General features: G+C 43.6%; 1 protein-coding gene and 1 long non-coding RNA gene across 7 annotated transcripts in view; one reads left to right on the forward strand and one right to left on the reverse strand.

The window, feature by feature from the left end:
• VPS13D (vacuolar protein sorting 13 homolog D) overlaps positions 1–5,092 on the forward strand; it is an 88,058-nt gene extending 82,966 nt beyond the window's left edge. For all 5 annotated transcript variants that reach the window (XM_042883340.1, XM_042883345.1, XM_042883341.1 and 2 more), the window contains 2 exons: positions 2,674–2,914; positions 3,678–5,092. In XM_042883340.1, coding sequence (XP_042739274.1) covers positions 2,674–2,914; positions 3,678–3,809 — 373 coding nt within the window. In that variant the 3' untranslated portion in view covers positions 3,810–5,092. The remainder of the gene's footprint in view (positions 1–2,673; positions 2,915–3,677) is intronic.
• On the reverse strand, positions 582–18,365 carry LOC122186568. 2 transcript variants are annotated; one of them, XR_006181162.1, is made up of 6 exons: positions 18,299–18,365; positions 9,418–9,518; positions 7,825–8,358; positions 7,393–7,443; positions 6,765–6,886; positions 582–3,866 (listed from the first exon to the last, which is right to left on the reverse strand). It is a non-coding gene; the product is annotated as an uncharacterized LOC122186568 (long non-coding RNA). The 2 variants fall into 2 exon arrangements; XR_006181161.1 differs by lacking the exon at positions 18,299–18,365 and adding an exon at positions 10,045–10,433.
• Positions 18,366–26,356: the final 7,991 nt, after the last annotated feature.

A 26,356-nucleotide genomic window follows, 5' to 3' on the forward strand; every position in this document is an offset into this window, starting at 1 on the left:
CTAGGAGGAAGTTTGTAGTTGCCACTTGGTTGTGGCCTGTAATCTTACAATCATATTATCCTGTTTGCATCTTAGTGAAAGGTCGTATCTGGCCTGGCTCATTAAGTGGGGAGAATTGGAAGAGAACAATTTGTGATTAGAAAACCAAACAGTGTCAGCTTTTGACAAGTGCACCCTATAAGCAGAACTGTGGGCTGTTGTCATTTCAGTCACGCTGTCCATTCACTGTGACTTTCACCACTAGGAACATCACAACAAGAAAACAGAAAAGAAGTACAAAATTATGCCTCTGACTTTTATCCTAGTGTCATAATCAGAAACATATTTAGAGACCTGATTATTTGCATATTTTTCTTCAGAGTTAAATCCATAAAAGGGGGTTTAATACCTTGCTCTACTGTTCTAACTAAATGTTTCCACATTTTTTTCCAGTTAGACTCACTGTTTCACTTCTGGAAAATATTGTGTAATTACTTCCTGATGTTGTTAAAAACCCACAAATTCTCCAGAGGTCTGGTTGCTTCTGCTTTGTTCTACTGGATCATGTTTCATTTAATCGTCCATTTTATTAATTTGAAATTTTTAAAATAGTGTTGACGAAAGTTTGTTGGGTTTTTTAAAACATATAAATCAATGACATTCTATCTTGTAGTCGTATCTTAAAAGGTTAAATACCCATTTTGAGAACCAGGCATGGAGAAGAAAATAACAGTTGGCAAGAGAAAATGGGTAATGATGCATGACTCAAAGTTAGAACAAAATGTAGAGCTTGAACTACAAACAAGCTGATGTTTCAGTGCTTCGCCATAAAGTGCGTCCCGTTTGCAGTCCTCAGAGTGCACGCATGACGCCATGAAAAATCAGAGATACAATCTTCTGCTGGGGAGAAAAATACAGCCCTGCAGTCTGGTTTCCCAGTTGTTCCCACTGAACTTCACAGCAGCTTTTGCTGGTCGGGTTCTCTCTGTGGCTGTCTCCATACAGAAGGCTGGAATCCCATATATGTGGGGAAAAAACCAGCTGTTCTGCTTTTGTGGGTGCACAATATCTTCTGAAGTCTCTCAGCTCTACCTTGACAGTTGCAAAGAATGGTAGTAGAATATATTTGAGATTTCCGATGATCACCTTTTTTTAATTTTCTCTCCCTGCTGGAAAAGAAACAAAAGCAGTGTGCAGCAGCTTCACTCAGGTTGCTCTTCCAGTGGAAGTATTGCCCAAGTCAGACGTGGATCTCTGTGAAACACTGGACTTTTATTTGCCTGTTGTCAGAAACAAGACTGTTCTGCAGGCTGCCCAGCAGGTTAAGAATGCCTCTTCTCGCCACTTAAAATGAAAACTGAACAACTTGAATGAGCACGTATGCCTTTTTCACCTTTATGGAAACCAAAGTGTTAGCTGATATGACTGGGAGGCATAGGGCAGAGAAAAGACAAGTTCAGCACTGAGCAGCATCTTGCAGACGAGTATTAATAGAAATAAATTGCTAGAATTTTCCTTTACATTGCAAAACAAACCATCATCTGAGCTTAGAATATTTTTGGTTGCTGGCATTCCACTGGTAGCCTAAGGTTATGGGATGCAGCTCACAGTATTTGTACAAAGTGTTACCTAAGTAGAAAAGCAGACAGTAGGTTTGGAACTGATCAGTGGAGATGGTGAACTTTTCAGACAAAGGCTCTTAGGACTGAAAATCTTCACTGTGTTTTCAAACACAGTGGAGAATTCTGCTGAACATATCAGGGCAACAACAGCCAGATATGCACAAACAGCAGCTCAAAAAATAGTGAATTCGAACCCACCTGAAAGCAGGAGAATCCTGGTTTGACAGTTTAGTTTGTACTTTCATACAAAACTCAGCATTCTTTCTTTCTTTCTTGTGTCTCCAAATATAATTTTCTGAAAATTTCAGCTTTTTTTTTCTTTGAAAAAGGAAAATCACAAATGGAGTTCATTTCAGTAGTAAATCACAAATGAGGAGTGGTTGTGTGTGCATTATCTATTTCACTTTTGCATGCCTTCCTACTAACTTTTACACATCAACCTTTTCAGCCATCGTAATTCTCCATCTTCTTAATTCACTCTTTTCTACCTCCCCTATTCATCACTTGGACTAATCTCTCTGGGGAAACCTGCTTGCTGCTTAACCTTTCACCCCAGAGTTAAACAGCTAATTTCTCTTTTCTAGCTACTGATCCAGGCAGCAGGTTAAACTTGTTTTTTGTTTTTAAAGGCGGGGGAGGTGTGTGGCAGAAGGAGGCACAGTAGGTTTATGTGTTAAAAAAAAAGGCTTTTATCATTACCTGCAAACTTTTTCACCTATCAGTAAGGACTGAAGTCACAAATCAGTCACTCAGCGTTTAAATGCAAGGAAGTTGATCTTCCTAAGTCTTGTTAGAGACTATTTTTATACAGCCTTTTAACATCAAAGCTAGAAGCCAGGCATTTAGTGCTCATACTTGGTTTACAACCTGGTCTTTTGAGCTGAGGGGTGCACACCAGCTGGGTTTCTAGAACACTTTAAATGCAAATGGATTGTACGTGTTATGCTGTTGGTTTTCTTTAAGACTTCCAAAGGTCATTGAAAATGTACAAGGTTGAGACCTTTGTTACAGCTGAGTATTTTTATCAAGTGATTCATTTCCTTCTTTTCATTTTGGTTTTTCTCTTTCGCAGCTTCATAGCAGTGGAGAACATAGAGAAGTACTGTGTTCTGATCTCATCTAAAGCTGTTTATTTCCTCAAGAGTGGTGACTACACCGACCGCGAAGCCATCTTCCTAGAAGTGAAGTATGATGACCTCTACCACTGCCTTGTTTCAAAAGATCATGGGAAAGTGTACGTGCAGCTGACCAAGAAAGCTGTTAATACAAGCAGTGGTGTAGCAATGCCAGGCCCATCACAACAAAAACCAATGGTAAGGACTGGTGCCTGTTGGGTCTTCCATGCAGGGTTTCTTTCCCCCTCCATGCACGTACTGATGCCAAAATACTTCTACTCATCAGTGTTTGCTTTCTTGCACTGTTCAATAATGAAAACTTCATTCTGCCAGCAGTGAAAATAACTGCTGCCAAAAAGGTTGCGCTGAGTAGAACTTGTTCTCCTGAGAAAAGTTGAAGGTAAAATCTGAAATACTCCTGAATGCACAGGGTACATTAGGAAATATTTCTTCAGCTGAGAAATAATCTTAATTACACAATACATGCAGTTAAGCACTGTGCTATTTACTGTAGTGCTCTCCCTGCATACATGGCATCTTCCAAAGATTGGAAATTGATTGTTGATGTCACACATGCAAAAATTACTCAGTATCTCACCTCTCAATGTCGTGGGTTTTTGCTTCATTACAGTAGTTGTTCCAGGTCTGTTTTACAGACAAGGTTACAAGCTCACCCCTGACCTAAGTCAGTTTACATTCCAAACAGAGCAGCCAGATGAAAGGTAGGAGAGGAAGCAAAGGAAATAACTTCAGATATTGCAAGATGTTTCTGTTCCCACCCACTATCACCGAAACTCTTATTACCTGTCTTTCTCATTTCTTCCATCCCTCATCCTCAGCCCTGAGAAGATTTCCACTGAAGCACTTCTATTCCTTCAAGCACAGCCATGCAAATTCCTTCAGTCAGTGAAATAAAAATATAATGGTGCCTCATTAACAACATCCACACTTCTTTCTGCAGGTCAATGTGAAATCTGAAGTTCTTGCAGTGAAGCTATGTCAAGAAATAAACTATGCAAAGAGCCTTTATTATGAACAACAGCTTATGTTAAGACTCAGTGAAAATCAAGAACAATTAGAGCTGGACTCTTGAAACATCTTCCTTACTGCCAGAGTGAACTGCAGGAATCAGTCTGGAGCTGATGGTATTCTGTAATTAGAGAAAATAGTATATGGGAAGGAAATAAATATGATTTTAGTATTTAACTGTATGGAATCATTGTGAGTGGGCTTTTTTTGGTTTTGTTTTTAAAGCATTAGTTGTCTAACAAAGATGCAGCTCAAATGCATTCAGTTCTGGGAAATGCCTTGTATTTTGCTAACATGTATATATGTAAAAGTGTTTCTTGTAAATAAGAAAGTCCAGACCAGGGTGTCAGTATGAACACAGGTCTGTTTACAGTGTAAAGAAATTAAAGGAGCGATACTGAGTCTTACTGCAGCGCCTGAAGCTACCTGTTCCTTCCCTCTCCCTCTCCCTCTGCTTTTCACAGTTCAGGAATGTACGTAAGGATTGTTTGTTAACAAAAAAAGTTCACTGCAGCTGTTGGAGCACAGAAGTTCTGTAGTTCTTAGCTTTAACACTGTGATTAGGGTGCACTGTTTTCTGTTGTGTTTTTTTTTTCTTACTGTGAGTACAGCTAACCTGTACCTCGTATTGCACTGAAAGGTCATTGCTTTTAACAAAATAATTGCGTTCTGTAAAATACTGCAGAGATGACTCACTGGCTTAATTACATTTCCAAAATACTAGATAACAAAAGGCTGAATCTGTTCTGAATCCAGAACTCAAAAAACCTAGCAAAGTCTGTACCTCTGAAGGCCCCTGCTTTCGTGTTGTTTGAAAACAGTTCAAGCGAGCAGCCTTGGAAACTGAAATCCTTCCCTCCATGTGTTTGTAGTAGGCTGCTCAGTGCTGAACTCTGCTAGCACTGGGAAGTCAGGGTGGGGAGACATCACTGCATCATTTGTCTTAAGGATATCATCTTCTAAATTAAACTTTTTGAAATAATAATAATAAAAAAAACCCTGCTTTTTCAAATGCTGCATGTCCCACGAGTGTTTGTCTCATCAACTACCTGTATTCCCAGGAACCAGGTAGTCCCCTGGAACCTTTTCCAGAGGGAGTAATGAGTCTGTCTGTCTATCTAAGAGGGAATAGCCTGAAGATAGTTATAAGTAAAACTGTTTTTAACTCCTGTAACGTGAAAGGCAGAGGACTGCTGTGTGAGGACAGATGTCGTATCAGTGGATGTGTGGATGGTCTGTCACTAGAAATACAAAAGGCCCGTTATGCAAATGAAACTGATTTAATGCACCACTTTTGTATGTTTCTCTGTATAATTTTTAAGTAAAATGTAGAATTCAACAAGTGCATTGGCTCTGCAGTGCTTTAACCAGTCAGTCCTATTGGATTCTTGCTAGTTCCTGCTCCTCTCCCCTGCAAAACTGTTTTCTTCCAATGCTGCAAAGCCTGGTTGCTAAAGCAGGTAAGAAGGGGGGTAGGGTGAATAAAAGCCAGCTCCCAGCAGAATGGCTTGCATAGTTTGTTGTGCAGCATCTATGTAAGGAATGGGAGTGCAATCACCTGAGAAGTATGGCAGTGCACCTCAACTCAGTGACCTGAACTCAGAGAACTACAGGCTACAATGGATTTGATTTGTGTTTTCCTTTGGAAGGTGAAACCTGTTGGGGTTTTTTTTTGGCTCGTGATAACAATTACTTAAGGCTTCAAGAAATGTACCCACTGTCTCAGATGTACAAGAGGGCCATGGACTGCAGCTGGCGTAGGCTACTCAAGTCATGTTACCATACACACACTGACACTTTGCTCCTCTCAGCTACAGTCAGCCCACTGACTTCTTTTTCATTCATACAGAGTTCTCTCAAACAGGTTTTCTCTTACAGACACAGCACTGATTACTAGGAATATTGTTAGTTACACTTGCAGGAAGCACAATGCCTCTTGTAACATTCCAGAACAAACTGAACTAGAACTTTGTTGTTTTTTGTTGTTGATTGCTTTTTGTTTTTTTTTTAAGCTCAAATGATGTTCCTTGTTGCTGTAACCCAACTATTTTTGGATCATCTCAGAACTCCTGTGGACTTCCTATTGTTATTGGCACTATTACCATTATTACTAAGTGAATAAGTACAACTTTCAGATTCCAAGGGCCACACTCAGAAATAGTTTGTAGAGGAGGAGGTGCAGAGAAAGTACGAGCCTTTAGCTTTCACAAAAACTATACACAAACTGAGACAAGACAATGTAATAATTCCACTTATCAAATCACATGAAGTTCTGAGCTTTATGAAGGCAGTTAAATGTCATTCAGCCTGGCTTTATTTGAGGAGATAGGAATTGCAGCCATGAAAGTAGATTGTCTGGAAATTTCAGAAGCTGTGGGAGAAAAAATTGCTGATGAGAGAGAATAACACAGCTTCTGTGCTACAGCAGTGCCTCGCAGTACATCACCTCAGCTATAGGGAGTTAAGTCAGTCCAAAGAGCACACCACAAAGAATGGCACATTAGCTATTAAGCTAATTAGTGATTCAGCTAATGTGATGTGTGAAAAAGGCACCCTCATGTTTCTAACATTTCTGCAGAACTATGTGGTCCACCATCACTAAAATGAACCAGGCTTGTGACCAAACTTTTCATGTTTCAACTATGTCAAAGACCACAGCTGACCACCACATTTTTTTTTTTCTAGAAGCAATTCTGGACACACAGAATTACAGAGCTCCTCTCTGTCCTGATCTGTATCAAAAGCTGTGGTTGCAAAGGTCTGTTTCACTGCCTCAGACCTGACAAAGCAATCGAACCACAGAGAATTGCTACTCTGAATCACTGATGTGTTACTAACAGGAGCAGTGACAAGGCCACTAAGACTTCTTTTTTTTTCCTGAGGAAGCAGTATTGCTAACAGGAGAAATCTGGTAAACAGTCTGGGTCTGCAGCAGCATAAACATACAGAAAACAGATGCATACCATGAATGCTAAAAGTGGAGGGAAAAAAAAGAAAAGAAAAAAGTAGCATCACATACCCTACCCATAACATAACATAATTCTGTAAGTTTTATTCCTGTAGATATTCCTTGCCAGGTAGCAGGCTGCAGCACATCACAGGTGAGGGGAGCAGATCAAGTATCTGTCTCCCTTGCTGCCTCTGGAAGAGAAAGGCAGGGGACAGATTAGAAGAAAGACTTTAACAACCCTTAGGCACTCAATTCCAAGTAGGAGTGAGGGTCTGCACGTACCAGGGTAACATCAGGCTGAAACAGTTTTCACAACAGTCACTACTGGACCATAAACAATTCTGTTACCTACTCCAACTTAGCCATCTTTAAATAAATTACAGGCAATAAACCAGGAAATACACAATGAGATATGCCTGAAATAAGCTAAACAACATGCAAGATGTGGACAATATCCTTCTTTCTGCTCTTGAATTCTTTTCCAATAAATCAACCCGATGATAGCTGAACAGCTTAAGCTGTGAATGCTGTTTAACCAAAAAGTGCAGTGCTTATGTTTTTGTGGAGAGAAAGTAAGTGGCTGGAAGTTCCACATCTCACAACAGAAAAGTAATCACAGTAATCACGACAAGGAGTTCAATGTATGCTTTCCCATTTCCCAGAGGTGGTGTTTTCCACCACTCAGCTATTCTCTCACCAACTGAAGACTTGGTCCCCAGGATCTTGGATCAACTCCATAAAAATGTGTCTAGAAAAAAAAAAAAATAATCATAAATCCTTTTGTCTTCGCTGTAACAACTGCGCACTGACCTGATTCGTACAGGGCATGAAGCACCAGATGATGACACCCTGAGGGAAAACCTTGCTTGCTCTGCTTCTCTTCCTTAAAGAACATTCCTGTATTTTCTAATCACAGCTAATTCAGGTACCTGGCTCTGAAAAGCAGGGTCTGGGCATACACTGCACATTACTGGCAGTTGCAAAGAGATAAAAACAAAAGAAAGGGCATTTTTATTAATGCCACAGTTAATCAAATACTGCTTAAATAACATTGTTTCTTACAAAGAATGACACCATATACATATTTGTGTGTGTATATTTATGTAACATATCTATTTCTTAAACTTACCTTGCAAAGTGATGGCCTTACTCCCCACACTTCCATTCTTAAAAGTATAGTTGCTATAAACAAGGATCACCGAGTCGTCTTGTCTGAAAAAACAGACTGGGAGCAGAGCTTTGCACTCCAATCCATGCTTGGTGGTAACTGCTTTGTCATTACACATGCTGCTGCTGTTTTATCAAATATGGGGCTAGGATGAAAACATCACCAATTCCCCATGAATATTATTGGTTCAGATCTATTCCAGCCTGCTGGTAGTTGGCCTAATACTCTGGTAGCCTTAACAAGGAAACAGGGCAGTTCAAATCTACCTCCTTGCTAACACTGCAGTTACCTCGCAGAGAAAATGGTTCATTAACAGAATCCAGGCTGGTTTCTCTAGCACTGAGATGTACTCCTTTCCTAAGGTCTTTATCATCAGACTTTCTGAGTGGGAGAACGTGAGTAAAGCAGCACCAGATGTGCACACAAGGCTGGGTCCTCACACTGCCCCTGGGTTCGCACGGCTGTAACACAGCTCAGTTACTCATGAAAGGAGGCCTGCCAAAAAGGGAAAAAAAAAAGAAAGTTACTCATTAACCACTGACAAATAGTGAAAAAAAAAAAAGATTATATTTTTTCCTACTTTCCCTCAGTGGAACTACAGCATATTCAAGTATAGAAGTAAAAATAATCCTGGCGCTAACTGCAGTTACATAAGAGGTAAATGCCTACTGCATTGTATCAGTTCTATTCACGGCCTGCTGTGCAGCCACACTGTTGTCTCAGTGCAGTCAGACTCTGCTATCATAAGGGAGTGCTGAGGCTTTCTTGTAACAGGCACACTGCTGCCCAAGCAACATGCCCAGCACAGGCAGTTCTCTCTGTGGATAAGAAACAACCTTGCACCTCCGGCCTATTCTGGTCTGACTCGAAAGTACTAAAAGGCCATGAGAGAAGTAAACAGCTTTCATGTGCGTTTACACTTTGGATAAATGGATGGGTCACCCAAAGGACAAGGACTGTGTATGGCAGCTACAGAACAATTGTTTCTGCACACTAAAAATGCCAGCAAAATCAAAAAATAGCAAGAAAAGCCCCCTGGATACTGCAGCTGTGGAGAAATTTTAACAAATAGAGAAATCTATCAAATCCACCATCCATCAACCCTCTGGAAATAGCAACAGCACTTGCTTTGACCCTCGAGATTGGCTCACCATTCTTAATGCCTGTCGTTTGCCAGCAGCCTTGAAGCAATCTGCAGTCAGCAATGCAAACCACCAGGCACAGGGTAATGGTGCAGCAAAAATTTCGCCTCAGACTTTGATGAGGGCAGAGCAAACAACAAACTCCACACCACTTGCAGGAGAACAGAACCATGTTTCAGTAGGGCCAGGCTCCTGACACAGCAACCCAAAATACCAGGGAGAACATCAATGATTTCTCCCCCGCTTCCAATGAGCACCACCGAACCTCACATGGGCTTTGAAAATGTTTGCAGAGTAACCAGAACAGAAACTGCAGACGTTTCACAAAAGCAACCCAGCACTCACAGTAGAAAGACCTGAATTTGGCCCAATTACAGACATTTAAACTGAAAAATTGAAAGCAGTTCAGTACCTTGACTAAGATCCCATAGTGAAGTACAAGGCCAATGTCAGAACACAGCTGCTGCTTTCTCTTCTTTACCACAGCACAGTCTGATTGCAGCTTCACAGCACCTAGAAGAGCCATTAGTGCAGCACAGCATGAGAACAGGCAGCAACAAAGGATGGCTGGATGGCTCCTTCCTGTGATCATGCATCACCCTGCAGCCACCTGCAATCTTCCAGGCAACAGAAGCTTTTAACCAAATTTGTAATACCTATTAAGGCATCACGGTGCTGCTTCTTTTCACTCGTTACCTTTTGTTCTCTCTGCCAAGCACGCACCGGAGCAAAGCTGATCTGCAGAATGTGGATTTATACACCAGAAGCCCAGAAGGCATCTCAAGATGGTACACAAATTCCCACAGCATCACCACAGTTGGAATGCACTCAGAATGGGAAGATGAGCATCTGTTGGCAATGCAGAGGTTATACAGCTCTTTGAAATATTCACCACCAAGGACAAGCAGCATAGCAGTGCTGCGTTCACCCAGCAATCCTGGTATCACTGTTTGCTGTGGGTTCCTGCAGAAAGTTGAATTTACCCACAAAAGCACGACCATACACTTCCTGTGCACACCAGCATGACTTCTGCACCTACCCTTTTCTGCCCATCTTTCATATGCAAATGCTGAAATCCAAGCAATGTGCAAGAGAAGCCATGCTGTAACCAATCACTGACTGCTGTATTCCACAGAAGAAGCATCTATATCCTTTCCGGGTTACATTCGGCCACACTTCTTCCCACTGCTTGCACTGTAGTAAGCAACAGGCTGCCACCACAGGCTGCCACCACAGGCGGGACGCACAGGAGGGTCCCAGCATTGCACACAAGGAGAAAAGGAGAGAGGAGGTATTTCTGGAAGCCTGGCTCCTCTTCAGAAGAGAAATGTTTCCCTTGGCTTGTGCAAGTTGCTCAGACTGTGCGCAGTAACAGGCTGAAGAAGCCAGCTTTCCATTCCCTGTTCCATTACTCTTTTTGATTGGCACTTTAATGAGGGCGCTAGGGGTCGACCCCCTGCCAGGGGGCTGGTTCATGCCCCGTTTATCTCACAGTCCATGTAAGACTAAAATAACACGCCAGGCTGAGTTTCACTGCCTTGTGATCCAACAGCCCACCATGATGGATTGAGTGACTGCAGCAAGTTGGCAGCTAAAGTGTGTTGTAACAGTATCTTTCTGTCAGTGCAACACAATGGATTTGCTGATTCCTGGGTTTTCCCAGTGTTCATCGTTACCATCGGCACAGAATTTTCTAAAGTTCATTTTCCAGAGGGCTGCAAACTGATAATAAATAACATACCAAAGGTTACACCACGCTTTTTTCCCCCTCCGCTGTCCTACTGCTGACGAAGTAGGGCTGTGGTGCCAGCTTTACTGCAGATGCAACAGCCATAAATTCCTATCACTTACTTTTCCAGAAAGGGCAGCTCTGACACTCTCTTTGTGTGAGTTCATCCTGCTGGGCCAACGCACGGCACACAGGGCATTTCAGCCCTGAACACAATGCTGAATCCAATGCAACACAAAAGGATGCTGCCACGTAAAGCAGTTCTCTCCACAAGAGCCACAGACTTGTTTTGGGGCTGGGTTTACAGCGTGCAGAGACATGAACATCAGCGTGTTTGTGCTGGGCATCCAGAACTGATCCAGATTTGCCCCCTTCCACCTCTGATACTCAAGATCCATGTAACTCTATGCAAAATCAAGTGTGCCCCTGCCAACAAAAAGAATGACTAAGAAGGTGAATGCACAAGAGAAATGACAAAATGCACACAGAAGGGACTTAAACAGGGAAGATCAAAGACAAGGATGCAGGGATATGAAGGAAGGGTGTAATGGGAATATGGGGCCACACTGAGGAGCTGGATGAAGAACAATATATGGCTGCTCCCAACAAGAATTCGCTTTTTACACTGATGATGTGAATCACTGCACAGCATAGAGTTCAATTCAAGGTGCAGGAGAAACAAGCTTCATGAGTTATACATCCGTATTCGTGAAACAGAAGAAACATTCTTCACTACAAACTGAAACAGCAGCAGCGTGATAGGGTCACTACTGGTGCAAGTCTTTGCTAGCTCAGAGCAGGTAATTACCCCAATACCTTGCAGAACTTCTCAGGAGAATCTAGCTCAGAGTTCTGTGCACCCCAGCACCACAGCCTGCAGACACATTACTCATCTAGCTTTGAACCTCAGAGGCTGCCAACAATGCCGACACAGCAGTGAAACAGAAGATGTGCTGTGAAAGCAGTTGGAAGCTTTACTGAGGCCAGCGCTTGTCAATCCACCTCTACCCTGCCAGTTCAGCTCAGCCCGTATCTGCCTACACAAGCTGCTGCAGCCAAGCCCTAAGAGCTCCTCAGGGGAGGGCGAGATACTTACACCTTAGCACAGTAACACTGAGGAGGGCACACTGAGCACACAGCCAGAAAGCCTGGGAATTATTAGGAAAAACGAGTGGGTGGGGGAGCTCAAGGGACCAGTGGGAGGATGCGGGAAATCAGTAACACTGATTTGAATAACTGGTAACAATTATTAGATCTTTTTCAGTATGAATCATCTCTCAGAGACTCACCACTTGAATGATGTCACTCAAGGGGCAGTAAAAATACAGTAGAAGAAACAAGCGTGCCCTGAAACAAAGGTTTCGAGCCGCAAGGTGAAAGAACAAAGTGGTCTGAGAAGTGCTGCAAACGTGTCTAAAAGGGAGAAACTTTTGTGGAGAACACACACGTTCGCAGGCAGGTTGAACAAGCTTTAGGAAAATTATGGTGTTACTTAAAGCTCTGCCAAATCTCTTCAAACTGATGGAAAAAGAATGGTCCTCCTTATCTGGTGACCGCTGAACTTGTCCTTGCCCCATTCTCTCTCCAGTGGTGACATCTGCATTTGAAAAACAACAGGCTGTAAAATTAGTCAGCCAGAGCCATCCCGAGGGAACAAAACAAAACCAGAACAACAAACCAAGGCCCCAAACAAGCAAACAAAAACATGACTTTAAACACAATCCATTCTCCGGGTTCACCAAATGTACAGAACTGCTTCTGTCATTGCAGGGGATGGGGCAGCAGAGAGCAGTGCTGCCTTGTGCAGATTTCGACTGCTACTTTTACTTTTGAAACAACTGCATGAGGAGAAAACCTGCGAAGTAACCAGTGGCATCAGCAACAGGCTGATGCAACAGGCAAGCCCAGAAACTACACTGCAGTTCATACTCTTTTTCTCCACCCCTTCTTCTAACACACCCCTACTCTTCCCCATCTACAGAAGAGACCTACAGCCCCTTTCTGTCAATAGGAATACCAAGCTCGTGCACCCGTTCTACATTCTATTCTCACCTATCAGAAAAAACACTGGAACTTTAAGAAAGCAGAATGACATCCCTGTTCCCTGGCAGGAGAGGAGTTAGTGAGCTCTAACTGTAACAGTGGGCCGCACCACAGCACTGCCATTCCTGCCCTCTCGCTGGGTGAACCCCCATTGCTCTGGAAGCACCAAGGCATGTCACCAGCTCCCTACCATCCTATGGCAACGCTGGGCTGGCCTGAATGACCAACATCTGGTCTGGGAAACATCTGGTCTGTGTGGTAATGGCCGTCTGAGCTTCAGTCCTTCCTCAACATCCAGGAATTTGAGATACAAGGGAGACACTATCAGTACTGCTTTGCAGCCAATCTCCTAATGTAAAGCTGGCAGTGCCTGAGGAGCTGTACATGAACTCAAACGCACATGAAGAGCAAGAAAAACTTGACCTCTTTCCCAGATCCAAAAAGGGGGAGGGAAGCCATCCTGCTGCGCTGAGCAGAGCAGAAAATACTCACAGCTCTAGGAAGGCTCACAGCTCCCTGAAGTCAGTGCTTATCTCAAGGTTTATACGATGTCCCTTCCATTTTAGACAGAGCTCCTGGCATTTACCATCTGAAAGTTCACTACCGATAAAAGGCTCTTTAAAGCCTCTTGCAAAGACCTCTGTTTTATAGAATTTAGGCATGCTTACAAAAATCAAGGGCTGAGCTCCCAGAAACGCTGTGCAATAGGCACTTCAGTGGGTTTCAGGCCTTCCTCACCTACAGTGAGTGAAAATGAAGATCAGAGAACAGGAGTTCCAATTTCAAAACACTGACCTGAAGCCAGAGAACTACATTTGAGGGTTTAAGCACTCTACTGGATGTTACTTTCCAACAAAGCTGCCACCCCACTAACTTCAATGTGCTTGGAGAGTTCTTGGGAGAAGAAGCAGTGAAGATTTCAAAACAGGCCAACAGAATAAATTCTGCTCTGGATTCCGTACCCCTGGAGGAAAGTCCATGATTTATATAGAGGTGATATGAGTAAGGGCCATACTATGCCACATGCGTTAGTAACTGAGAACAAAATTAAGCTTAATGGTTAGCATAATGCTATGTTTTTACAACATCTGTCAGCAATCATTTGTATTTACTTGCACTGCAAATGCAGATGAAAAGTCAGAGAAATATAAACATCAGAATTCACTGAATTCCCACCAGCCCTGCATCTTCCCACAAAGACTCTCTAACCATTCCTGTTCAGGCACTGTTTGCTTCCTGCCCTCTCCAGCATGGAATTTCTTCCCCATTTCTTCTCTATGACCAGGAATTACTGGTAGAGGTTCTACACTGGAACAAACACTAACCCTATGGCCATATTAGCATTAACTTCAGTGCTCTTAAGACAGCAATCAGATCTTTTCTGGACTCAAAACAACAAATCAAACTCCTTTCAGTTCCTGCTCTTTCCTTGGCCATGCCTCACGCTACAGCAAAAGAGAAGGCAGGGAAAGCCAGGGTTGTGCTCTACTTGAGTTGTACTCCACCTGTGCAATGCAGGGTGAGCAACAGGTTAGCTGGGTGAAAAGTTCACTGCAAGCTGAGCTGTCTGTTTCTCTTGCTTAATTTATCCGATATTTGGCTAACCTTGCTCTGAACCCAGCCCCCAAGACCCCCTTCCTCTCATCCCTCCCCAGCGGGCTCATGTCAGCCAAAGACACCGCCCCTTCTCCCTTCTCCCTGACCCTGCTGAGCGGAGCGGGGGCTGGGACACAGGGCCAAGCACAGAGCCAGAGTCCACGCGCTGGAGAGATAGCAGTTATTTATGCTTCGAAACAGGCCTCGTGCTCAGGAGCAAAAATATAAATCCTACAGCCAGCAACATTCACTTGGTATTGTATCCACATTTATCAGTTCTTCCGAGGCCGGATGGCTCCCAGCCTGCACCCCCCACACCTCTGTGCCCCGCCGCTTCCAGAGATGCAGCACTCCTTGTGACCTTCATGCAGTCCACAAACTGCTCACACAGCACACTGTACAAAAGGCTTTGTCCATCCCTGCAGGCTGACCAGTGATGGTGCCTACAGCTCCCCCAGGCCCCCCTCCTGCGCCCAGCAGTGTGCCAGCAGTGAGCCCTGAGCAGACTACCCTGAAAGCTCCAGTCCCAGCAAACACAAATTCTGCGTCACCTCCAGACCACGCACGTCACAGCTCCAGTCAGGTGACGCAGCCCACTGGAAACACTGCCCAAGAACACGGCTTTCTGAAAGGTCTTCATTATATTCCTGCTGTGCTCAGGACTGCTCCCAGCAATCTCCAACAACACAAAGTGTGTTTGATGGCTTTCTCAACGCCTGGATACATCATCAGAAAACCAAACGCACACACCAAACCTGCCATGCTTTTGCTGCTCTGCTGAGCAGCTGGTACTCCTTCATCTAGGACTGTAAGAATCAACATGTTGTTACATTCACCTGCTGGCACTCTGGGCCTCTACGAGATGGTGAGCAAGCACGTGGCTAGGCTGCTAACAATACATGTTTCCTGCTGTAAACCTTAATTTCATTATGCTCTTTAACCTGACCAAGCACTCTATAGCTGTCCCACACCCAGGCTGCTCCTGCAGAAACTCACACAAGCAGCACGTTGCTGTTAATGGTCTGTAACATCGCTGCCCCAACACACTACTGCAGAGCCACTGGACACACAGAACAAAGCTGCAGTCTCACTGACGGGGCAAAGAGGAACAGCCTGACAGCTTTACAAGTAAGTGGAAATTCCTTGTGGTCTAAGAATAATATTAACTGGCTTCTCAGGATCACCAAATGACCTCGCCTCGACACATAGGTTAATTAGTCTGGAAGCAATGCAGATTGGAGAAGTTCTGATGTGGTCACTAATTTAGTGACACCATCCATTTCAAACCTCACCACTCCCACACCAAGGTAGCACAAGATCAGCCTGTAACAAAAGAGTCCTTGTTATTGAAGGAATCCCAGGCCCTTATCAAAGAACAAATCCTGCATCCCCCACCTAACCCCTGCATATTTTCAAGGCATGAAAATTGCTATGAAGAGCCAAGTAGAGTTGTCAGGAAGACATCAAACTTCAAACGACTGCATTAGAAAAAAAATCAGAAGTTACACACCAAACTCTCAGCTCACATTGCATAACTCACCAGCATCTGTATTTCCCAACAGCAGACCCAGTGCAGACACCCTCCACTGCATCAGGACCATCTAATCATTAAAATGGCAGACAATTATTGTAACTGCCCATAGCAGCAGTTCTTTGTGCTAAGTTTTCAAGCTAGAGGTTTTAACATCTCTTCAAAACTATTCACAGTTAAAATAGAACAGGAATGACATGGCAGGCATCAATGATAACATGTAAAATCAATTGCAGAATGCAGGTACCCCACATCCAAGCCCTGTGCTCCTTCCATTCACTGCACAGAAGAGCAAAAACGCTTTGAGAGAAACTACACCAGCATGGGAACATTAAGGATAAGCTGAACTGAAAGGCAGCTCAACTCGTGGTTTAAGAATCATCCCATTAAAGAAAAAAAAAATAAATAAAAGAAGCTGATGTGATAATTTTAATCTTTTCGGCTTCTCCCCAAAAGTCCAGAGTTTGTCAACATCAGGAGAGGGCTTGTGAAAGCCCGGCCATTCCTAAATGGAACAGCTTTCACTTCAGAAAGACAACCTGAAGGAGGATTGGTTGAACTTTAAAGGTAACAGCCTTCTTTTCAATGTATCCAACTTAAAGGATACTGTCATTTGTGGGAAACAAAAAAAACCCTGGCCTTCCCCCTCACCCACAGCAGGAAAATCTAAGGCAGAAACAACCGGAAACTGGAACTGAGCGTTTTGGTCTCTCTGGCAGATTCTTTGATTCTTCCAGACTGCACAAATTGAAGACAAATCTCTTTCCCCTAAAATGGCAGCCCTTCAAAAGCACGAGCCCTCTGCCTCCAGTTAGGGTTCGAGAAATTTCCACTTATTGCCTCTGCCATGAATGCCTGTCTGTGTTCACTCTGACAGCAGTCCCTTATACCTAAAGGGCAGGTTACCAAACGAGGCCTACAGATGTTGTGCTCAAAACCAAACAAAACAAAATTATCTCTGGACAACCAACTTCCACCCAGAACAGCCTTCGACATAAGACACCTCTGCAGATGGAAAAGGTGAAGAAACACAGTGCGATGTGAGACAAATTTGTCACATCAAAGTCAGCTGTAACAAAGGACAGGTGTGGAGAGACAAAACCTTATCAAGTCCACAAGTCACCTCCTATTTATTTCCACAGAAACTACAACCAAGAGCACAGTAACACTATTTGACAGAGCGAGTGCCCAGCTACAAAACACTATTTTTCAGCATAATCACCACCACAAGATCTGTATTTTCACCAGTGATGAACAACAGCCTGCATACCGTGCTCACAAAGACCTGTACCAGCAGAGGTGACTGCTGCCACTGCTGAAACCCACCTCCCACCCATCTGTCTGTGCTCACATCCACTTTTTCTCTCCATAAGCGTTCAGTGTCAAGGAATGTCAATGGGTGCATTCTTTTCCGCAGGGAAGAATTCAATTACACAGCTTTCCTTCAATTCAAAAAAGACAGGGGTCTTCGAGAGCATCTAATGGTGGGCCACAAAGATGATCAGGGGCTTGGAGTACCTCCTGTGTGACGAAAGGCTGTGAGATCCCGGGCTGCTGGAGAAGGCTGGACTTGCTGACCCCAAGAAGTCCCTCCCAATCCCTACGATTCCCTGATTCATTGGCACTTCCACGTCAAACACCATTTTGTCAGACTGCCCCTCTGCTGCCAATCTGTTGCGCAGCAATAAATCATAGATCAATAGTGCCAAAAAGCTTCAACCTCTACAGCCATACCACCAACAGCGACCTCTGACATCGTGGGCCAACATAATAAAACAGAACTAAAGAATCACAGAATCATTAAGTTCCAAAAAGACCTCTAAGATCATTGAGTTGAAATGCCCACCTACCGCAATGCTGCCCACTAAGCACATCCCTCAGTGCCATACCTCTACGTTCCCTGAACATCTCCAGTCGTGCTGCTTCTACCAGCTCCCTGAGCAGCCTGTGCCAATGCCCAACGATTAGTTTTTCCTAAAACCCAACCTGAAACACAGGACATTCATCCTGGAGGGATGTAACGGGCAAAGAGCCCCAAGCTCAGTGCTGGCACATGCCCTCATTCAGCCCCACTGCCCCCGGGGGTGCTGGGCACTGCTGACCGTGCAAACGGCCTCAAAGCTGACAAAAGAACAGACTCTCAGTTCAAATCCTCCCAGCCCACAGCCCTCCAGCTGGCCGTCCATCACCAAAGCTCACAGCTTGGCTTCATTTCCCTCAGCCGCCCAACCTCCAAACTTTCCACACGGAGGGTGGTGAGGCTCTGGAACAGGCTGCCCAAGGAGGCTGTGGATGCCCCATCCCTGGAGGCATTCAAGGCCAGGCTGGATGTGGCTCTGGTCAGCCTGGTCTGCCGGTTCGTGACCTGCACACAGCAGGCGCTCTTTTCCCTACCTGCCTTCAACATCGCCTCTCTGGAAGGTTCTGTGGCACCGCCTCGCTTTTCTCCCTCCATCGGCCCTTAGCGGCCAAGCGGCACCGAGCAGCGCGCCCCCTAATGGTCGGAGGCCGCGCTGCACCCACGGCTCCGCGGTGCGCCCCGAGCGCTCCATCATGGCGGCGGCTCTGTCAGCGCAGCGCGGGAGCCGCAACCGGGACCGGTTGTGTTACCCGGCTGTGCTACCAAGCGAACAACCCAAAATATTAAAAATCGCATCAAATCGTTCACATGTGGAACCCATTAGGAACACTGAGAAAGAATTCGCGTTCATTGTTTCGCTTGAAATATCAAGGTTATAAAAGTTAATGGCCGCCTGACAGGCGAGCTATATGAAACACTCAGAGATTTACGGAGAGGCCGCTGTGCTCTGCGGGCTGAGAGCCGCTCCGCAATGGGACCAACCTGTGGTTGGAGCGCTGGGGTTTTCTGGCAGGTTTTGGGGTGGTTTTTTTTCTTTATTTGACCTTGCAGAGCAGTGTTTGGTTACCACAGCACGAAGCGAAACGGCGAGGCTGCTTTTCTCTTCTTTCGAGTATTTATTTCTTTTTGTCCCGTTAACGTCGAATAATGAAAGGAACTGCGAGGGCTTTTGAAGGGGGTTGTGAAAAGAACGAAAGCGGGAGAAAAGAAAAAATATATATATACCATCATAATGGCTTAATTTCTCACAGCATGTGCAGCACAAATGAACAGTAAACACATACCACAGAAAAATGCAAACAAAGGCTGTGTTTGCTAAAAGCTCCAGGAAAACATGGGGAGAGCCCTGAGCAGTCATTTGTGCCATGAAACCCTCTCAGCGCTGTGCTGCTAGGTCCAACAAGCCCAGGTTTTGTAGAATCGCGGAACCATGGGATCCTTGGAGTTGGAAGGGACGCTAAAGGCCATCAGGTCCAACCTGCACTGAGCAGGGACACCCACAGCTCCATCAGAGCCCCATTCCCTGACCTTGGGTGTCTGTACCACCTCCCTGGGCAGTCTGTGCAGTGCCTCACTGTAAAAAAAACTTTTTCCATCCAGTCTAAATCTCCCCCTTTTTAGTCCGAAACCGTTTCCTTTTGCCCCATCACAACAGATCCTCTGCCAAAGAGTCTGTTCCTTTCTTTCTTACAGCCCCTCTTTAGATACTGAGAGCCATTCTATGAGTCTACATCATCAGTGCAATCACGTACTGCCTCATTCTGTGACATCAGGTAGGGTTGTACATTTTGCTCCTTCCCCTGTTTGCATCTCCTAGATGCACAACAGGAACTGAAACGCACTGGCTAAGTGCTGTGTCTCATAAATAGTGCCTGTGGGTTTGATACAGGTGTTTCAAATGCAGACTCAGAGTGAAGATGGAGACAACGAATGTCAGGTGAACTGAACTATGCTCAGCAGCAAGCGCAGCCTTTCCTCTAACACAACTGTGCTCTCAGTGCATTTTAGCATTCTGGTCTTGTCCTATGTTTGCTTTCTAAATTAAAGTGGCAGTACATTATTCCATCTACGATTTTATTTTCTTAAATGAACTAGAAGAGAGTACACTACCAAACAAATCCCAAAAAAGTCTTCTACACTAAGGGTAGTGAGGCACTGGCACAGGTTACCCAGAGGGGTGGTGATGCCCCATCCCTGCAGACACCCAGGTCAGGCTGGAGAGGCTCTGAACACCTGATGGAGCTGTGGGTGTCCCTGTGCACTGCAGGGGGTTGGGGCAAATGGCCTTTAGGGTCTCTTCCAGCTGAAACAATCCCATGATTCTATGATCCTATGAAAGAATCATAAAGCCATTCTCCTCGGATGGAATTATGCCATCCCCTGATGTCAGGAAGTCACTTCTATAATAATAAACTTTTTCCAGTGTCAAGACTGTTGTGTTTGTTTTGTTTTGTTTTCCTATCAATCTGAAGCTAAGAAGGAGCTGAATCCTATGAAAGAAATAAAACACATGTGAACATTTGCTGCCATAAGTAAAGGCAAATGTATTCTTGACAGTATCCCAAGATTTTTTTTTCCCTTGAAGATTTCTATAGGCACGTTTTTGATCACAAGATTGGAATATGTCATGAGCACATTCAAATATTCATTTGCATTGATATTGTTGCCAGAAGCCATCTCACAGCCATCATCAGACATTTTGGAGCCCCTACAAAGCTTTCTGTGGGATTGGAAAGCGTCCAACCAGGGGAAAGCAAAGCCACCGTGAGATTTGGACAGCCAGTTCCACGGGAAAACTGCACATTAATGAATGGCAAGCGCTCAAAGTAGTAGTTATGGTGAATAACTTGCAAGCAAATTATTGGCTGAGACCCATCATGTATTTAAGCTATTTGATAAATGAAATTTTGAAAGAAGCCTGTTTAAAAATAATCCATTAAAAGACAGCAGGCTTATTTTACAGCTAGATTTGCCAAACAGTACTGCTAGCTGTAATGAAATCACTGGATTATAAGTTGCCCATCAGCCTTAATGCAGATCCACCGTGATCCAACTTCATGCTGCACTTGTACAAGTTTAGGTATCATCAGAGCCTATCTCTGATTCATGAATTATCGGAAGAAATCAAAACGCAGCACCGGGTATCTGTAGTTCAGATCTCGCACTGTATTCCCAGCATTTCAGAAAAGGGCTTGTGTGCTTTGTTCTTATTTTCTATTTCCTCAGCACTGGTCTGTAAAAGCCACTAGATCCACATTTCAGTTCTTTGTCCCAGGAACTGAAGACACCAAACCCATTTTAGCACTCCGGACTTTTCACACCTGTATTGCCCACTTCAGGATACATCAAGTTTACAATCCCCTTTCTAACCATCAGGCCTAACAGTCCCTCTAAGTTTAAATTCAAATCCTGAAGGCCTTAAAAAAGCATATCCAGTTGTAAACTCGTTAGGCAGCATAACACAAGCTCTCTGCTTTTTGGTACACCTCGTGCTTAAAAGGAAGCTAATCTCAGAGATATTTAGGGCAGTTTGCAATGTTAATGTATGAGAAGGTGTGGACACAGGCATGTACAGGTGAGACTGCCTGAAGGGAAGGCAAGGAGCTGAACAATCTGCATGCACAGCATTCTGGCTCAGAAACTCTCCAAACACAACCCTCCCCAACAGGGAAAATTGGAAGAGACAGATGAGAGGATGAAAAATGAAGGGATCAGCAAAAATGAAACCTAATATAAACCCGACTAAAATAAACTCAGCATGGCTCCTGTGGCTCATTCAAAAGAACATCTTCTCTGAAAGTTCATTTGCAATATCACTGGAGAAATGCAGAATATAACTTCTGTGTTGTGCAAGATGAGGAGGCACTGGCAAATCTGTCTGATGAGATGGAGAAGTTTGTAAAGAGAAGTACTGTGCACTGCAAGATTGCCTCACAGGAAATGCAGCAGAAAGTGACAGCACTCCTAAATATTGGGGTTAAGAGTTTGAAAGAATGAAGATTTCTTTAAAGAATTGGTTGAAATGAGGTCAGAAGGCTCAGTGCTGTGACACTGCAATGATTGAACCAAAGAAGTTGTGCTATTGAACAATTAACCATAGCTGTTAGTACACGACTTTTGTTTTTTTTCTGAATGTATGTAGCAACTCTTGCTGCAGGACATCAACACTGTTGTTTTTTTTTTATATAAATAGTTGTCAGAGTCAGCAGCAGATCCCTCCTGGAGAAATTCAAGGCTGTATTTCATTTGATTAATGTGCTTGTTAAGCCTCAGCTATGGCAACGGGACAACAGAGAAGCTAACTGTGTTGTAGGCTTCAAAAGTATGAGAATAATTGATGTGGGTCGAAGGGGTTTGTTTGCTTTTGTGCATGGTTTTTTTTATGCAATAGCAGACAGTTGAGAAATATGTCAGATCACTAATACTGAATTTTCAAGAATATTAGGATATAAAAAGCTAAAAAGCTACAGACTATTCAGCTACCAAATTAGCTGGTGCCAACCTCTGTCTACTCTCTTTAGCATAGCCCTGAGACTAGCAATAAATTATTGTCCAGCTCTACAAGTATATTCCATCTCTTTACAGCTTTGATGGGAGTCCAGAAGACACCACAAGGTACTTTATTGTTGGGAGAAAAAAGCCATGCAATAGCTTACAAATTGATTTGTGATTGTGTCTAATCCTATTGCTGGTTTTAGTCAATCCTATTCTTCCCACTGTGTTTTTCACAGAGGGAAATGTGGCCTGGCACCCTCAGGATTCAGCTGGGAGCTGCTCTGACTTCTTTTTCTTGTACCTGAGAAAGTCTCCTCATCTCAGGCTGACGCTGAACTCAAGAATTGCTTTGCTTCTCTGACATAAGGACATTAAAAAAAAAAAAAAGGCATTTATTGCTCTGCACTCAACAACTGAGAGAGCAGAGACAATGAGCTTGTCACCTCTGCTATTGCAATGGGCAAAATTGCAGGGGGCTATAATGACAGTGCAAGTCTGTTGAGCTCTGATATCACTTGTTTTCTGTTACAGCCATTTCCATCTTCTATTAACATTCTTCTGTGATGAGTCCTTATTATTATAAACCCAAATTCCATAGGACAGCATTTTCCATATAGCCGCAATGTTCCAGAAGCAGTATCACCTCTGCGTTTATTTCAAGACCCCTCTCTGCATAAAGAAACTGAGAAAGAAAATCTCTTCCAGGAGATTTTCCTGGAGAAGACAGCACTGAATTACTTATTTTTTTACAGCACTTTAATGCTGTAATGTGCTGAGGAGGAATGCAGGGAGAACTCAGTGCTTAAAGCAACTAGCAGCTATGCTGCCACTAACACTAAAAAGGGAAGATAAAGAATTTCATGTCATGTATTCATTCACAGTAATCATACAGATGGTTATTTGAGGGAAGAAATTGGTCAGGATCAAATCTCAGTGGCAAACTGCCCTGAAGACACATATAGGAAATCATCTGGGGAAGCTGGGGTCATCTTCATATAGAGCCTGCAGGCTTCTGAGAGGTTTAGAGCTAAATCAGATGCCTGGCTGTGAGAAGTCTGTACAATACAGAGGAATTCTTTCAAATAACAAAATGCTTTTGCATAAGGAAAGAAAAGGAAAGGGAAGCACATCTACCTCGTACTGATGGGTCAGCATCAGCCCAGAGAACCACGTGTCCTCACGATACCTAGGCATGATGGATGAGCTTTGCAGCTGGCAAGGGAAAAGCGAATAACAAGTCAACATGACCTTTGTTTTCACATATATGAGTTGCTGTGCCTTCCTCCAAAAAAATAAAAGGACGGACAGCAAACAGTAAGTGAGGCATGGGGAATGTTCTGAGCCAGCAAGATACAAAGTGAATGGATTGCTTTTTAGGGCACGGTGACCCACAGGAATAAATAGAAGTAACAACATGCTTCTTTTAGAGACTCTGTATTTGGATGGAAATCATAATGTCCCTGTTATTATGTAAGTTCAGAAACAAAAGGCAAGGTCTTGCCTCTGGCTGGTTAGGGCCTCCAAACTCTGTCTCAGATTCTATCTACCCTGTTTTGTTTTTTTCCATATAATTGTTCTTTGGTCACCTCCAAGCTGAAATGAGAGTACTTCATTCCTTCGTGTAAGGGAGAACTTCCTTTTGTAGATTTATGCAGAGAAATCAGCATATCTATGTCTTGATTTTTTCAACTTGAATGGCTTGATGCAAAGATGAGCAGATGTGCAATATGTCTCTTTATGTTCAGATTTCTTTTCAGAAGAAAAGCAGGAATGGCCTCTGAGAACTCTTGCTACTGAAGAGAGTGCTAACAATCTCCTTACTTTAAACTCAGCTATGGGGCATGCATTAACGTAAGGCACTAATGAGCCTGCACTCTTTGGGAAGGTGTGAAGCTATAAATCAACTCCTCATAGCTCTGTTCATTTGTATCCAGTCCATGCAGGTCAGATCACTCCGTGCTTCTGCTGAAGCTTCAGCTTGAGGGATACAGGAGCAAGAAAAGAAGACAGGAGGAGGGACATCTCTTTATACCCCATCAGCAGTGAAGCTGTGTTCTGTGTCTTCCATCTCTAGTTCCCTAGTCTTCCATTCTAGTTCTAGGTTGGGGGAATTAAACCCCCTCCATTAAACCCATCACTGGTTTTCTCAGGGATGTTTGTTTGGTGGAAATGGTGTAAGAAACATTTGACATCAGCTTCCTCTATCCCAAAAACTTACGAAGAAGAGCTGTCAAAAAAGTGGCCATCACCCAGATTTAGCTGATTAAAGCCACATGAATAAAAGAAAAATAGATGATCCAAGGTCACCTCATTTTCTTTCCCAGCAGTTGAATGTCAGCTAGAGGAAAACACGAGGCTGAATTCATGTCTGCTACAAACAGATGTGGTCCCTTTGAAATAGATGTACCCACTTACTCACACGGTGCCTGAATTAAGTCTGTTAGTGGGTTTTTATGAGATCTGGCAAGTGTAATGCTATCTGTTAATATCTGAAGGTGGGAGTGTTCAGGGAGTTGTCTAAAAGGCTTGCAAGACTAGATCTGGTGATATCCACCCACACTAATTAGCACATTACATAAAAGTACAACAAGTTTCTCTTTGCAAACAGTAGAATCACTTGCCCAGGCACTTTCTGTGATTCTAGAAGAGCTGCTGGAAAGGACTTTGTTGCTTTGTAACCTCAGTGGAACAATGGAGGGGAGGCAGAGTTCAGTTCCCACTTTCAGGGCTCGCTCCTGTTCTCCACCTTCCAAAAACACGCCAAGCAGAGGAAGGATGTTTTTAGAGTTCATCAAGGGCACATAAAGGAATGAGATGATTATTTTTTCCCCATCAAAAACAAAACACAGAAATCAAATATTGAAGAGGAGAAATCAGTTTTACTTACAAATGACTCCTTCCAGTCCTTCCCTCTCCCTCCCTACTCTGACTTGCTAATGATGCAAATTCCTTGGTGCAAACATCAGCCTCTGAAATCACCTGGAACTGAAAATATTTCAATCTGGGCTCATTTAAATACAGGGTCTTTTCATGTCAGGACAACAAATGTCCCACAATGGCTAACATTTCTTCATCATTCCCATTTTAAAACAGCAGCAATCTCCTACAGAAAAACTATACTGAAGGTCTACTTCTTCAGAGAATGGAGCAGTAAAACCCAAAGAGCTTACCTAATTTCCTATGAAACCTCTGTGCCCTGCTCTTACAGCTTCACCTCGATTCCTCCAGCAGGATAATAAATACATACCCTGATTTAGATTTAGTCCAGACTCTTTGTGTGACATCTGGCTTCAAGATGGTGGCACTGAAAAGTGCAGTAATGACACAGGAATACAGAAAGAAGCAAAAAAAGTTTGGAGGAGTGGAAAGCAGGAGGCAGTGGAGAGAGGAGGGAAAACCAAAATTAAAATAAGTCAAAGGGCGGAAATTCCTTTGGAAAGGCCTTAGGCTCCTACAAAGCTTGTCCACATTTGCAGCACTTCAAGATTACCCAATACCAACCTTATGTACAAAGGGACAGCAGACCTCAATGGGCATTCCAGAGGAGCTTTTCTTTTTTAAGAAAATCTTTGTATGTATCCATCCAAACTCGCAAGAAACTCACTGTATGTAGAGCATTGTATCTTGCAACACTCACAAGTGAAGAAACTCTATTACCCAACTCTTCCTTACTATCTGAAAAGCAATGTCAATGTTTTCCTCATTATTTTCTGTTTGCTGCATACCTCTCCCCCACTGTGACTGCTATTTGACCTGCTGTCCGCTCAGAGACCCTAAGGGAAAGAGAGAGGGAAGTGTGAGCGTGCGCCTCTGTGAGAGAAGAGAGAGATCATGAGAGTCCCTGCTACATTCTGACTGGTTTATATTCATTAGAAAGAAATCAACCACACTTAGGATGTAAGACAACCTCTGAAGATAGGGAACATCTTGATGTAAGGCAGGAAAAGAGTGGATGCATGTAAGGGACAGCTGTGGGCATGGGTAGAGTTGCTTTCAGCATGCACACGAGTTTTTACCTCTCTTTTGCATTAGGATGTCATTAATGAATAGAAACTCAACAGAGAAGTTTGATTTAAGGGGGACACTGCAGGGTGCCT

This window comes from Lagopus leucura, unplaced genomic scaffold, assembly GCF_019238085.1.
Source record: "Lagopus leucura isolate 7727_CA_CO unplaced genomic scaffold, USGS_WTPT01 Super-Scaffold_100037, whole genome shotgun sequence".
Taxonomy (NCBI): Eukaryota; Metazoa; Chordata; class Aves; order Galliformes; family Phasianidae; genus Lagopus; species Lagopus leucura.